General features: G+C 42.8%; 2 protein-coding genes across 3 annotated transcripts; both read right to left on the bottom strand.

Moving 5' to 3' along the window:
* Nucleotides 1-2,830: 2,830 nt before the first annotated feature.
* On the bottom strand, nt 2,831-4,834 carry LOC129838491 (uncharacterized). Its single transcript, XM_055905483.1, has 4 exons — nt 4,725-4,834; nt 4,551-4,588; nt 3,763-3,814; nt 2,831-3,636 (listed from the first exon to the last, which is right to left on the bottom strand). Exons 1-4 carry the CDS (start codon nt 4,743-4,745, stop codon nt 2,866-2,868), a joined length of 882 nt encoding a protein of 293 aa, XP_055761458.1. The 5' UTR covers nt 4,746-4,834; the 3' UTR covers nt 2,831-2,865.
* Nucleotides 4,835-6,098: 1,264 nt separating this feature from the next.
* On the bottom strand, nt 6,099-11,726 carry LOC129838490 (zinc finger protein ZFP2-like). Of its 2 annotated transcripts, XM_055905482.1 has the most exons (9): nt 11,496-11,726; nt 10,660-11,270; nt 10,418-10,476; nt 9,667-9,869; nt 9,291-9,383; nt 8,747-8,842; nt 8,377-8,487; nt 7,890-8,013; nt 6,099-7,747 (listed from the first exon to the last, which is right to left on the bottom strand). In XM_055905482.1, the coding sequence occupies exons 3-9, from the start codon at nt 10,422-10,424 to the stop codon at nt 6,285-6,287; spliced, it is 2,097 nt and encodes a 698-aa protein (XP_055761457.1). In that variant the 5' UTR covers nt 10,425-10,476; nt 10,660-11,270; nt 11,496-11,726; the 3' UTR covers nt 6,099-6,284. The 2 variants fall into 2 exon arrangements, with proteins under 2 accessions (XP_055761457.1, XP_055761455.1); XM_055905480.1 differs by lacking the exons at nt 10,418-10,476; nt 10,660-11,270; nt 11,496-11,726 and adding an exon at nt 10,174-10,403.
* Between the last annotated feature and the right edge of the window lie 2,450 nt (nt 11,727-14,176).

Here is a 14,176-nt window from a genome sequence, read left to right as displayed (position 1 = left end):
TTTAATCTACCTTGTAGTAACATGGAAACATAGGCTACCCCTTTCCTCTGGTCAAAATATGTCTTGAAATATAATCAACTACATCATTATCACAATACTCACCAATCAGAGAGTTCCTGTCACACTGTGAGGAGCACTTCTCCCATTCCTTTTCTCCATACTTCTCCTCTCCATCCATCCTTTTGGTCACACTCTCCCCTCTCGTCAAAATGTAGTGTGGCACAGAAACCCATGCAGACTTTAGGTCCCAGCTGTATTTGAATTTGTATTCCATCATGTTGTGGTCTTGAGCATAGCGATGGCAGTCGTCAGTCTCATAAGAGGGTGACCAAGTATGTCCACTGAGTTGGACTTGACCTTTGGGCCTCATGACTGACTCGCACAGATGATGGCTATGACTGGTGTGAGACAAAGGGTCAACCATGTCATCCTTACTGTCTGACTCCAAACACTGGTCATCGTGACAGGTGATAACACAGCCTAAGTGCATTCTAGATATAAATATTTCAATCTCACGTGATCCTACATGGTCTGTAGTGAACAGAGTTCTGTCATCAGGGGCTGAGATAATGTTATCTTCCAGAATTTCATTGATGAGAGGTTGAATGGACTCTGACACCAACGTGGGGTTAATTCGATTTTCAGTGGTCTGAGACTTCACTACAGGCTGGTCAATAGGGTTATCTTTGCCTTGGTCCAACGTATTGGAAACCAACAGAGCCTTATTGAAAGAGTCAATAGTGACTATAGATCCAAGAGCAGTGGCAACAAGGGACAAAGACTGGTCAGACGAGCTCACAGAATCTCTGCTAAAGTCTACTGCAGGTCGGTCATCATGGTCTTTAATGGTGAGTGAGATTTCCTTGTCAGAGTTCAAAGAGTCCTCAAAGGGTACAGCATAGTGCTTCTCTGTGGTCACACAGTCTGCACAGGACCTCGTTAGCAGCTGGTCAGTGCTTTGTAAGTCATCCTCTGCCCTCTGCTGCCCTCTGGAGTCCACAGCTGAGTCCACCACTGGCAGGTCACCAGTGATCAGAGACACTTCACTGGAGTCAGACACAGTCAGGTCAGGGTCATTGCCAGGATTCACCAAGGTCTCCATCAGTACCAGGGCAGTGTGCCACCCAGGTTCCAGCCCTTCTACCAATGCCAGGTCATCGTCTGGAGTCAGAGAACCCACCACAGCATGGTCAGCATCATCTCCATTACCTTCAGTGCCCAGAAGCACCTCATTGGACAGTGCCTCGGGTTGACCATAGACCACTGTGGCCGTAGTAACCACTGAGTGGATTTCAGTGTTCAGAGATGCCTTGATGGCGTCAACTTGGTCAGCATGATGTTCAGCAATCAGGGAGTCCTCACAGGATCCTGATTTCAAGCTGTCATCACTGTCTTTGGGCAGCTGAATGGACTCCAAGGTTGATTGGGCTTTAGGTGTCTTAGACATATCAATGCATTTCAGCTCCATTATTCTTAGGCTTGAAAACTCCCCATGGCATCCATCTGCCAGAACTGTGTGCACAGCTTCCCTAATGGCTTTCTCTGCCAGCTGTAAGGAAACATGTATGGTTCAGTATTGACTGCGTTTACTACACATTAACATCACCTAAATAGTTGTCAAAGAATTACATTTTTTTAATTAACATGCTGCATTGTCAGCAACTAACGTCAGCTAAGTTACGTTGCTAGATAAATTAGCAACGCAGTTGTAGTGGAAAATGTATTTCATAAAAAAAACAGCAAACAACTCATAACTCAAGATAATTTACCTCCTTTGTAACTTTGTCAATATCAATTACAGCGTCCCTCAAACAAACGACGAAACGCTAGAGTTAAACGATATCAAGCAAACATCGGCAGCTAGCAAGCTACTATTTTTGCTGTTTCTTTTAGCAAGCAACAAGTTGATGATTGTTTGTGTTCAAGTATTCGACGCGTTAGTAAAAGACTTTAGCTAGCTACGTCAGATGTCAAATGTCCAAATCAAAACATTTTGACTACAGCGCGTTTACGTTTTCAGCACTAGGCGCTGTCCACTGGCTCATATGTACAGGCCATATCAGGCTCCATGTGCAACAGTGTTGCAATTGCGACTTTGATGTTATTTTCCTGTATGTGTGTGTGCATTCGTATTGTAGCCTATTTGCTTCGCATACATGGCTTTAATGTGTGTGTGTGTGTGTTGGGGGGGGGGGGGACTTTAAATACCTGAACCTGTTGACTATATACAGGGAAATATCACACATTGTGTCCGCTGAACAAGACCTTTCCAGTGTTAGCATCTTGACATGTATTTCATGGGTACAGACTCAAACTGCATTAATGATTGTATGGCTGGTGAGCCCTGAGTTTGGTTCCAATGCATAGCTTACTCCCCACCATTGGTCCAAAGGAAAGGAATATGCAACTCCTGAATATTGAAAATCAAAAACACATATTGAGAAACTCAGGCATGTAACTTCTACACCTTTTCTTTGTTTTAAAACGTGCTTGCTATAATCAATGCTATTATTCTAGAGTAGAACACCATCTGGTGATCTGAATGTATTCTTGGATGGAGTCTTGTTCAACATTGTTCTGTTGGAAAATATCATATCATGATATCTGCACTGCCATTTCACATTCAGTACTTGACTCTGTAACTGACATTCATCTTTTAACATAACGTTCTGTGTTAAATCCCTTCATAAGGCTTTCATATAAAAAAAAAAAACAGTAGTACATTTGACTTTATTTCATGTTTTTGTTGCCATAGAAACAAACTGCTGACTCACCTTTTAACAACTTATTTGTTTAATGAATGTTTTTATGAATTGGCTTCACGTTTGTTTTCTGCATCAGCTCCATAAAAAGGGGGCATCCAGTCTACTGGGTGCAGCTTGGCAGAAGTCCATGCCTGGCTAAATCCGCTACTGACCGTAGAATAGTTTCAATCACTAGAGATGTAATCTCCTCCCCTGGGTCCTGCTGCCTTTCGGAGAGTCTCTGAACTCCTTCTGTTGATTGTCTTGGCTTCCTGACTTGTGAGGACCCTGAGTCAGTAGATCTGGGACTGGCTGAGCTCACCTTTGAGACAGGTGCGGGAACAGTGGATGTTGGCAAGGCATTTTGGGGGGGTGCTGGTTGACTGGGCCCAGAGGAGAGATTGCTCAGTGGTCTCTGAAAGAGAGGAACTCCTCCGACTGTGAACTGACTGAAATCATTACTTGTGGCGTTTGCTGCACATTCTGCTACTTCACGTATGATCTTTACCATTTCTATGGTGAGCCCCAGTTCTTCTAAGAATGAACTGTGTGTGGGGTCCATAGTGCAACTCTCCATAACACTATCCAACATGGTGATAATTACAATCCCTGTCAGTCGGATAATTATCAGTTCACAGTCTTCCTCAGTGCAGTCCTGCCATCTTTTTTCCATTTTCTGATTGTCCCCATTTGGAGTTACAGGCAAGAGATTTACTGGGATCACCGCATCAGACAACACCCCCGCCCCATACAAATATTTGTTCAGGATGCTTGAGACACCTCCGCACACTTTTTGGAGAAGGCCCTCGACCGTCTTCCCCAAGATGTTATGTAGGCCAACACCGGAAACATCTTCCTGAGAGAAAGCAGTGGTTGACTGGGCAATGTATTCCTACAAATAAATGAAAGATGTATGTTTAAAATTATGCAGGTTTATTAATACAAGTCAAGGCAAATGTTTTTTTTTACAGTGAAACCACATACAGAGCAAAGGTATAGTTCACAATTGATGGCTCACCACAATTTTTCCTGCGTAACGGCGTATCGAGTCAGGTGTCGTCTCATTGTTCCTGCAGATATTTGACCATATATGTATTAGTCAGCTATGTGTTAGCTGACTAAACTCCCCTCTATGGTGAAGGAAGTTTCTGATGAACAGGCTTTGTGGAGAAGTCTTTGTGGAATTCAGCTCTGACAACATCAATTCGCCCAAGGTCAATTCTTCAAAAAATGTAAATAATGAAATGCTTACCTTATACCTATGTTTGTCCTCTGTAGTTGCGTGCCTTTATTTGCTGAAATCCATACCTTTCCAATAAATGTTAATGAAATACAACCACTGACTGTTTGCTCATTGCTGTTGCTCTAAGATGGCAACTCAGTGAACATGAGCATGTGCCAATTGAATCTTAAGGAAACAGCAGGTGGTTGTATTTGATTAACGTTTATTGAAAAAGTAAGGATTTCAGCAAACAAAGAAAGGCACGCAACTATTGAGGACAAACATAGGTACAAGGTAAGCATTTCATAATATATATATATATATTTACAAGTATTGACTTTGGGCGAATCAATGTAGTCGTAGCTGAATTCCACAAAGACTGACTTGTCTCTGCTTCACTCTGTTGGTGTTCATTAGAAACTTCCTTTACCATGGCTGGGGTTTCATGTGACATGAATGATACTATTAGATAATTCATTAGATTATTTTCTGTGGGAAGAAAATGTATATAGGCCTAAATATAGAATTACATATTATAATTAAATAGGATTTATGTGGGCCTCAATTTTCTAATGTAATTTCACCTGGCGTTCTCAATGGTTACAGGGGTTGACCTCTTCTTCTAGTTCCATGTTAAAATAAACAAATACACACAAACTCAAGTTAACACCGTTTGAAACACGACTTCTACAGTAATTTATCCGGCAATAAATTCTTGTTTTGTAGCCTTTACAAATATAGTCTACCAATCGACATACCTTTCTCCCTCTCTTCGGCATTGTAGCAGTTGCTTAGATTCAAAACAAATGGAACACAGTTAACCACGGCAAATGTCGTGTCATAACATGATGTATCGTCATACAATATTGTTTTGAACATTCGTTTTATTCGACTGATGCCCAGCTGAGCATTCTATTTCATGTGGTCTTGGTGTTGATGAAGATATTGTATGAAGTGCATTACCGTGGCTTGGAAACACAATGACATTTTAAAAAGGAGTAAAATAATTAGTAGGACAAGCTTTTGTCATCATTGTAATGTCGCCAGATTGACTTTATATGGAATATAACTTCAGCTAGCTAGCTACGATTGTGGGGAGAGCATCGACATTTAGTTAGCTTAACGTTAGCACTGCTAGCTTTTTCTGCCGAACTTTGCTAGCTCATGATGCCAACATTGCCATTTCTCAAGTAAACTTGACATAATGATGCCAATTTTGTTTTCTACAAATGTTATCTACTTTAGCAATGTCATTAGCCCCAGTTCAGAAAGACAGAGCATCAGTTGGACATCAATATGATGCGGCATCTGTGCCATGAATAGCTAGCTACATTATGTTTTGACACAATCATAAAAGAGAAAGGGATTTTGTAGAACCTTGTTTTGTTAAGTCAGTTGTAAAGTTTACAGGCGAGATGTTGATCATCACCTGAATTTTGTCGCCAGACACGACTCGATCTCCACCAGTAGGTGTCAGTAGCTCGTTAGACTCCAGGGGTGTGTTCAGTTAGGTTTAACGTTTACGCTGCGTGACGGTTTGTAGTGAACGACACGATAACCCCCCGCCGATGATAAATGGTATACTTTATTAAGAAAAGTTCAGTTGTAATAAAATACTTCATAATGAACCATAGTATTTTCTTAGATTAAAAGACGGATGACCTAAGCATTCTAAATAAAACATTTAAATACATGTTCATCCTTGATATGGTATATGCCATTATCAGAAAAAGCCTTAGTATATCAGAAAGCATATTTGTGTAGTGTTACAATTTAATTTTGTCAACTCAACCTCAAATGATAATTACCTAACCATACCTTACCATTGTGCCCAATGATCATTTAAATCATTGGTTGCTTATTTCTAAATGTCTCGCATGACTGTTGCTTTAACCTCAAAAGGGATATCTTTACACCTATAATTATTTCACACCAATCTTGCTTGGTGCAGTACTTCCTAACGAAACAGAAAAGCCATCTGATCAGAGGGAGCACCATATTGTTTTTCAGTTGACTAGTTTATGGGCAGATCTAACAGGTCTACTGTTGGAAAATGTGTGTGTACAACATTTGTGTTGGAATGTTAACAGGGAAATACAAGTATTGAGCCAAGAAAAATTCCACACCAAGTGTTAAAATAAAATGTTTAATGTGAATTAAAGGCATAATTGTATTTTTTAATAGAGGCATGTTGTAAGGCTGAGTTTGAGTAAAATGCATATATTTTGTCCTCATACTTTTCAGTAATGCAGTCCATAAACATGATTTGGAAAATAAATTAATATACATGACAATATTTTCTTAGGTTCTCGCCATGATTAGACACCTTTCCCTATGTGAGTGCGCAGGTGCCTTTTGAGACGCGTTGAGGTGGAGAAGCACTTTTTACACAACATACAGGAGTATGGGCGCTCTCCTGTGTGTGTCCGCAGATGCATGGTCAGGTCTGACGAACACCTAAACCTCCGTTCACAGACCGAGCACGGGTATGGCCGCTCCCCTGTGTGTATTCGCCTGTGGAGGAGCAGCTCCCCAGAGGTCAGGAAGGTCTTGCCACACTGAGCGCACTGATGCGGTCTCTCCCCTGTGTGCATCAGGTTGTGTCTTATGAGTGAAGTAGACTTGGCAAACTCCTTCCCACAGTGTGCGCAAGAGAACGGTCGCTCCCCTGTGTGGGTATTCATGTGTTCACTCTGTGCACGCTTGGTTTTGAAGCTCTTGGGACACTGAGAGCAAGAGAACGGTCTGAAGTCGCTGTGGCTGCGTTGGTGTCTTACCAGCTCCCCATGTGTTAAGAAGGTCTTCTGACAGACGGTGCAGAGGTATGGCCTCTCCCCTGTATGAATCCTCTCATGTCTTGTCAGACCCGCGAGCTGAGTAAAGCTTTTCTCGCAGAAGGAGCACTGGAAAGGCCTCTGCCCGTTGTGAATCAGTTGGTGTCTGTTCAGTATCTGTAACTGGGTGAAACTCTTGCCGCACTCCGGGCACGGGTACGGCCGCTCCTTGGTGTGGATTTGCCGGTGCTTGTTCAGCAGCCACACGTGAGTGAAGCCCTTGCCGCACTCTGCGCAGGGGAAGGGTCTCTCTCCGGTGTGCTTCATCTGATGTCTCCTCAGGTCAGACGGGCGGCCGTAGATCTTCTCGCACTGGGAACACTTGTAATGGCGATTCACCACGTGGGTTTGCCTATGCTTCAGCCGCTCTAGTACGGTGTCAAAGCTAGCCCCACATTTCTGACACTTGTACTGACCACTCCCTTTGTCGTTTGGCTCCTCCTGCTGCTCTGTGGACTGTAGTGGGGGATCAGCACTCTGGCCACAAGGCGTTCTGGTGAAGTGCAGGGACAGTAGGCCCAGTTGGGTGAACCCCTTGCCACATTGAGGGCAGATATATGGGCGTTCCCCGGTGTGAATCCGCTGATGCCTCGTCAGATCCCAGGAGTTTTTGAAACCCTTGTCGCACTCCTTGCAGGTGTAAGGACGCTCCCCTGTGTGAATGCGCTGGTGCCTGGTCACGTCTGACGAGCGAGTGAAAGTCTTTCCACACTCGTGGCATGTGTGAGCACCGGGTTCAGAGCTTACGTGGATAGGGAAAGGCTTGGGGAATTCAGGACGGGGTAACGTTTTCCTGGGAAGCGCTGGGTTCTCTTCAGTTTTCTGGAGCTTGCTGTACTCCTCTGGGTGATTTCGCTCAATGTGCTGGAGGAGGTAGGATTCCTGCATGTGGAAGAATGGGCACTGGGAACAGGCAAAGACCTGTGAAGACATCTCAACGGTGTGACCTGAAGGAATACAATGGGAAAATGAGACTAATAATGTGAGGGGCAGCACAAGCATTAGGTGGTTGTTTTTACAGGGCATACCACAGTCTCCACATTTATTATATGTAGTAACAGAGAAAGACATTTAATATTTCCTCCTTACTCTGAGTGCCCAAGTTTTCAAGACATGTGTGATGTTGCAGCAGGGATTTCAGGTCCTCAGGTTGAGAGAGGGCCTGCAAACACTCCTCCAGGACAGAGGGAGCAGAACTGAGCCATGACACAGTCTATAGGAGCAGAGATGCAAACAAGTGAGTGACAATATGCTGGAAAGTTAACATGTTTTTTTTCACACCGGGGAACGTTACAAAATGCTAGGCCCATTTCAAGAAAACCAGAGAAGCCGCTGGCTAGCACCTCAGCTAACAGCGTGGCCCCAGAGTGGCTATAAGGCAGAGGTTATGTGCAGAAAGTGACAGTACAGCTTGGATATCTTCTCCTAATAAGATACAGAAGATATTACCCTCCTATAACTTAACCAGTCTAAATGTTGCCATCATGGTCAGCACTGCAGGATTTTCCCAATACAATAACAGAAGGTGACTTGAACCCAGCTGAAGGTGACCTAGTGAGGTGTTACTTTGTGGTACCTGTCCAAGGTCTGGTACTGGCAGTATCTTCTCCAGTTTAGAAAGGAATTCCCACACAAGTAGTTGCATATCTGTGTCATAGCTGGCGCCGTACTCTGTCGGAAACACCTCCTGGAATCAAGATAGATGGGGATATAATTGGCGTAGGGTGAAGTTGACCCTAGATGCTAATCTTGGGTCAGTTCTGCATTTACCCTACTGGTGGTCAAGGTTAGATTGGGGGCGGGGAAGCTGATCCTAGATCTGTACCTATGGGAAACTTCCCTCCGGGGCAATATAATTCCAAGGACTGTAAATATTGTCTTTGGTAACTAAACAGAACCAGGAAGCTAGAGAGAGAGACATTAACATATGATGGAGGCAGACTGACCTGGAAGAAGTGTTCTCTCTCCGCTGGGTCTTTCAGCAAAGTCTGGATGAGCTCCAGGAAGATGGCCTCTTCTGCATCCACCTCAGCATCTCCACTCTGTGAAATAGAACTTATCAGTGATAAGGGAACAGTAAACCACCGTCACCCACCACAGAAAATAAGAGGGAGCAACACTGCAGTCCTTAAAATATAGGAGCAAGCACTGGAAATTAGCGCAAGCTAATTGGTGCAAAGGATCTGACGGTTGCTTATTCAATATGTCAATGTTTTAATTCTCTTATCCTAGGCAAATAAGTGATTTAAATAAGCACATTTCAAATGATAGGAATGGCAAAGGCGGTTCCATAAAGACCAGGGGCCATATACATCAAGCATCTCAAAGTAAGCTGATTTAGGATCAGTTTAGCCTTTTACATCACAATGAAAAGGATTACAAGGACAGAGGGGACCTGATCCTAGATCAGCACTCCTCCTCTGAGAAGTTTGATACATATGATCGCAGGCCAAATTGAACAGTTGTCCTCCACAGAGTATCATTACTTACCCCTGTGTGTCCAGGGGGGCGAATTCTGTCCAGGTGGGGTTGGATGATCTGGATATCAGCTGTATGATCAGCAGAACACAACTCTAGTATCACCTGAAAGGAATAACAGTATTCAAGGAAGTAGACAACAGCACCCAACAAATGATGACCACCGACAGAACCTGAGCAATCAGGACAATAGAACCCAACTGATCAGGACCATGGACAACCCCCATGCAATCAGGAAAACGGACAGAACCTAACTAATCAGCAGCTACATAAACCGCAAGATAAAGACCGTTTTAATCACAGATGGCTCTAAACACACTGTCCAAACTACTGCTGTTAGGGGTTCCAGTTTACAAAAACAACATCCTTAACTGTATTCGCTACTAACCCTTGTTCGCAGCCGCAGAAGAAGCTTGGCTCTCTGTTTCTCATTCAACAGGTCTGGAACTGTCGCTGTCACAAGGCCGACGAACTCCTCTAGTTTCTCATAATCCATGACATCTCTTCGTTGCGCTACTTGCCACATGGCCGCAGAGAGTAGCCTCAGAGGTGGTATCAACAGGCGCAAAGAGGATAACGGGAGGAAGATATCTACGGGCAAAAATTGGTCATTGAGTTTGGTGAGAGACGACACAATTTTTGGACAATTATTGGTAGTGCGGGTTAGGAGGCATAACGTTACATTGTCGCATAACTTGAGTAGACGCTAGCAAACAAAGATGTAACTAAAATGTGAATCAGTGGCCCAACTATTTTATCTATTCGATCCATCTTCTAGTAGCTAGTCTACCCCAGTGGCTGGTCCACCCTAGACAGTCTGTATCTTTGCTACAACTAACAGTAGCCGCAAGTTGCTAGCTAGCCAACGTTAGCTAGGTACTTATTTTAAACGAACCTGCATTCTCCACTGGTTTTGTCGTGACACAGATTTCCATCATTATGGATAATTGAGTTGTGACTTATAACTTTAATTAACTAGTTTGGTTTATATTAAACCCAGAAAGACATTTGGGAGTATACTAGTTTAGCTTATCCACTATCTGGCAGGCTAGCGTTCTTCCTCTTCTTTTTTATCTTCCGGGAAAGTTTTCTTCCTCTCTGGTCCTTCAATGGGAAAAGGCGCTTATACTGCCACCTACCGACCATTCATTGGCACGACTCTGGTGTAAACTTCCAGCTGTCTTTATTTACTGTGCAACTACAAAAACACAGATACAAAAACAAACTATATATTTGTATAAAACATACTGTCAAAATTATTAGTAAATATGATTCCCCTACGCACATCTGAGAATGTGACAAAAAAAAAAACATGTTTATTTAGGAATTTACATAAGTTTATATCAGTGTACATCACTTTTATTCCAGACAACAGACTTACAGATCTCTGGTTTATGCCAATGCAGTTTCAGTAGGATCTTTGTTCAAGAGACCGGGAATACATCTCTTCCCACTTATTGCTGTAATCTTGTTCCAATCATCATGTTTAGGTGGCTCAATCAAGTCGCCTTCTCTCATTTGTCTCATATCCAAATCAGAAATACACATTTTAGAGAGAGCACACTTTATTCCACTAGCTACATCATGTTAACCTGCAGTTCCTGTGACGTTGCAGTCATTTAGCAGTCACTTTTATCCAGAATGAGGTGTTGTCTTGAAGTTGAGTTTCACATTTTAAATAGTCAGACTGCCACAAATCATTGTCTTGATTTCAACAACAGGTATATTCAAATGTTATGGTCTCACAATTTTGCTATTTTCTGGGCATACTGACAAATATTCCATATAATGCCAAAATGTGGGCAGTTAAAAACAAAACATAGGCCTAACAAAGGAATTCATCCAATATAATTTGAACACCAATCTGGTCGAGGCGTGTAAACCTTATACCTCAGTGGTGTAAACACTCCTTTTTAAAGATCGATCATTTCAGCCAACAGGGGGTCATGGTTAAAGGGGGCAGCATTTCAAGTGTAGAATTCCAAGTCACTCCTGCAAGGGATACAATTCAACACATCATTAATCATCGCAACCAGATTTAAAAAAGTGGTATTTGTATATATTTTTTTAATATGATAAATTAACTAACTTTAACATACACAGGGTGCGCCCAAACACAACAAACTTTACTGGCACTCTCACTTCCTTAGCCACCATAGCTAGCAAGTCTCATTTGTAGCTAGCTATCTGTGGTATTGCAGTAGTACTCAAACTTACCATTTTAGCTAGGGAACTATGAAATACATAACGAGGAAAAATGCGATGTCAAACATCACAAACAGCCAAAAGTCAAACCAGTATGAGTGTTTTGGTAAAGATACCAAAGCTCCTTTCGTGTCCAAACTCTCTTCCGAGCCCATTTTCAGGAAGTGTGTGGATGAAGAGCACCGCCCCAGTGCTATCGTAGCCCTGTCCATTTCTTACTCTTTGCCTCCAACTAGTGGCTTCTTCTTCGATGTTTAACGGCGGTTGGCATCCAATTTGTTGCATTAACGCCACCTACTAGATTGGAGTACAACTTCCTTGTACTTTGCTTAAAAATAAAAATGTACTAAATAAATACCTTACCATCTAAATTACACTCACACATTAAAAAAATAATTAAATAAACACCACCCTACTCCACTAATTAAATGTATTTATTCCTACCTCATGCCATCATCCTGAAAGGATGGGACATCACCACTTAACACATCCTGTAACTCTTCTGATATCAAGTCTCGCACACCCAAATAGCACTCTGCAGCTGCCACCACAACCTCCATTTTATGCGACTTCCATTCCATCCCTGCAGTACAGTTGATAACCATTGCTATAAATGCTAAAAATCCAATCTTACTGAAACTTATATCCCTTTGCGGCCTATCCCTATGTACTGTTATGTCTCTACTACTCTCACCACTCCTCCCTCTTAACCCATCTTCCTCTACTTTCTTCACTGCCTCAGCATATGACAACGTCTGTACTACTCTAACCCTAGAAACCTCAACCTGCCTCTCTCGCACGGGACATTTCTGACCCCAGCTCCATGTGTACCCCTACAATTAACACATACCACTACTTTCCTCAATACTACACATTCCTTTGTCTCATGCCCTTCTGCACACTTCTCACACCTTGGACCCCCCCCCCTCCTACACACTGCTGCCACATGTCCATAAGCTTGACACCTGTAACATTGTAATGTATTCGGCACATACACTCGTACAGGATAACTTATATATCCTAACTTCACTTTGTCGGGCAAAGACTCAACTTCAAAACTCAAAAGAACAGACAATGACTAGTCTGTTTCCCCACTCTCGCCACCCTGTCTGCATCGCATCGAACGACGAGCATCACATACACCAAGAATCTTTCCCCTCAGCTGATCAACTTTTATATTTACTGCTACCCCAGTTATCACTCCTTTCATTGGTGCACTTTTCTTGAGAGCGAAACAATTCACTTTTCTTGCCCCTATTCGTTTTACTCTGAGTGCGTTCTCCCTCTGACCAACAGAAACACAAACAATTATCACTAGACCACTTCTGGTTACCCTCACTAATTCCACATTACCCAACTCTTTTTTTCACCCACTGTGAAACCACAAATGGATCAGCCAAAAGGCAAGAGTCCACTTTTTCCATAAACTTCACTCCTACTGTCATAAACTCATCTTTTTCCTGATCCTCGGTGCATACCTCGGTCTCCGATAACTTCACCACACCTACCACCTCCGATACTTCACCCTCATTCGCTTCCATTTCTCCTCCTGTCTTCAGCTCCCTCTGCTTACACTTTCTACCATTCTTTAACAAATCATCTCCCTTTTCCCCACTATTTTTATCTGACTCAAGCTCACCCTCTTCTTCCCTCTCTCTCTTAGACCTCCTCTCCCTCTCTTTTTCCCTCCATCCCTCCTCCGTTTTCCAAGTATACGTCTCCTTATGGTAATACTGCACTACTCCTGACAACTATCTTGTTCTTGCTTTCTCTAGGGACTCCATTTCCGCTGAGGTGTCCGTCCTCCTCCCCCTCCACCTAGTGGAGCTTATAGTACAGTTTCTTCTTCTTCTTCTTCTTCTTCTTCTTCTTCTTCTTCTTCTTCTTCTTCTTCTTCTTCTTCTTCTTCTTCTTCTTCGATATCATGGCGGTCCGCAAACAAACGTTTAAAGTGCATGTCGCCACCTACTGTGCTGGAATGTACAATCAATCATGATCTGCCCAAGTCTGTACTACCATGAAAATAAAATTCAAAGCAAAATAAATCACTAACTTCTACCACACCCTCCCCCCTCCCCAAACCCATTAAACGTTATATCATGCTGAATCACTCCACCCTTAGGATTGTTCAGCATGTCAACAACCAGTTCAACAGTAACATCTATTACCCCCAATATCTCTTTTGCCGTCTCCACAATAACCTTCAACCTGGTATTTCTGCTTTCCACAACCCGAGTCGTATTGATAACCTTACCAATAAAAGCTTTGAAGTCTACTTTACTCATTATCAAAGTGTCCTTTGACACCACACATTAATGAGCACAAGATTTCTGAACAAGCTTCCAAACCATGCCAGCACCAACAGAAACACCAGCCCAGACAGTAGGTCCACTTACTACACATACATCCATGTAAGATCCATCAGTCTGACAGTAGGTCCACTCACTACACATACATCCATGTAAGATACATCAGTCTGACAGTAGGTCCACTTACTACATGTACATCCATGTAAGATCCATCAGTCTGACAGTAGGTCCACTTACTACAGGTACATCCATGTAAGATCCATCAGTCTGACAGTAGGTCCACTTACTACAGGTACATCCATGTAAGATCCATCAGTCTGACAGTAGGTCCACTTACTACAGGTACATCCATGTAAGATCCATCAGTCTGACAGTAGGTCCACT

The sequence above is a fragment of the Salvelinus fontinalis genome, chromosome 39, assembly GCF_029448725.1.
Source record: "Salvelinus fontinalis isolate EN_2023a chromosome 39, ASM2944872v1, whole genome shotgun sequence".
NCBI classification, from domain to species: Eukaryota; Metazoa; Chordata; class Actinopteri; order Salmoniformes; family Salmonidae; genus Salvelinus; species Salvelinus fontinalis.
This window is presented reverse-complemented; position numbering and strand designations above follow the sequence as displayed.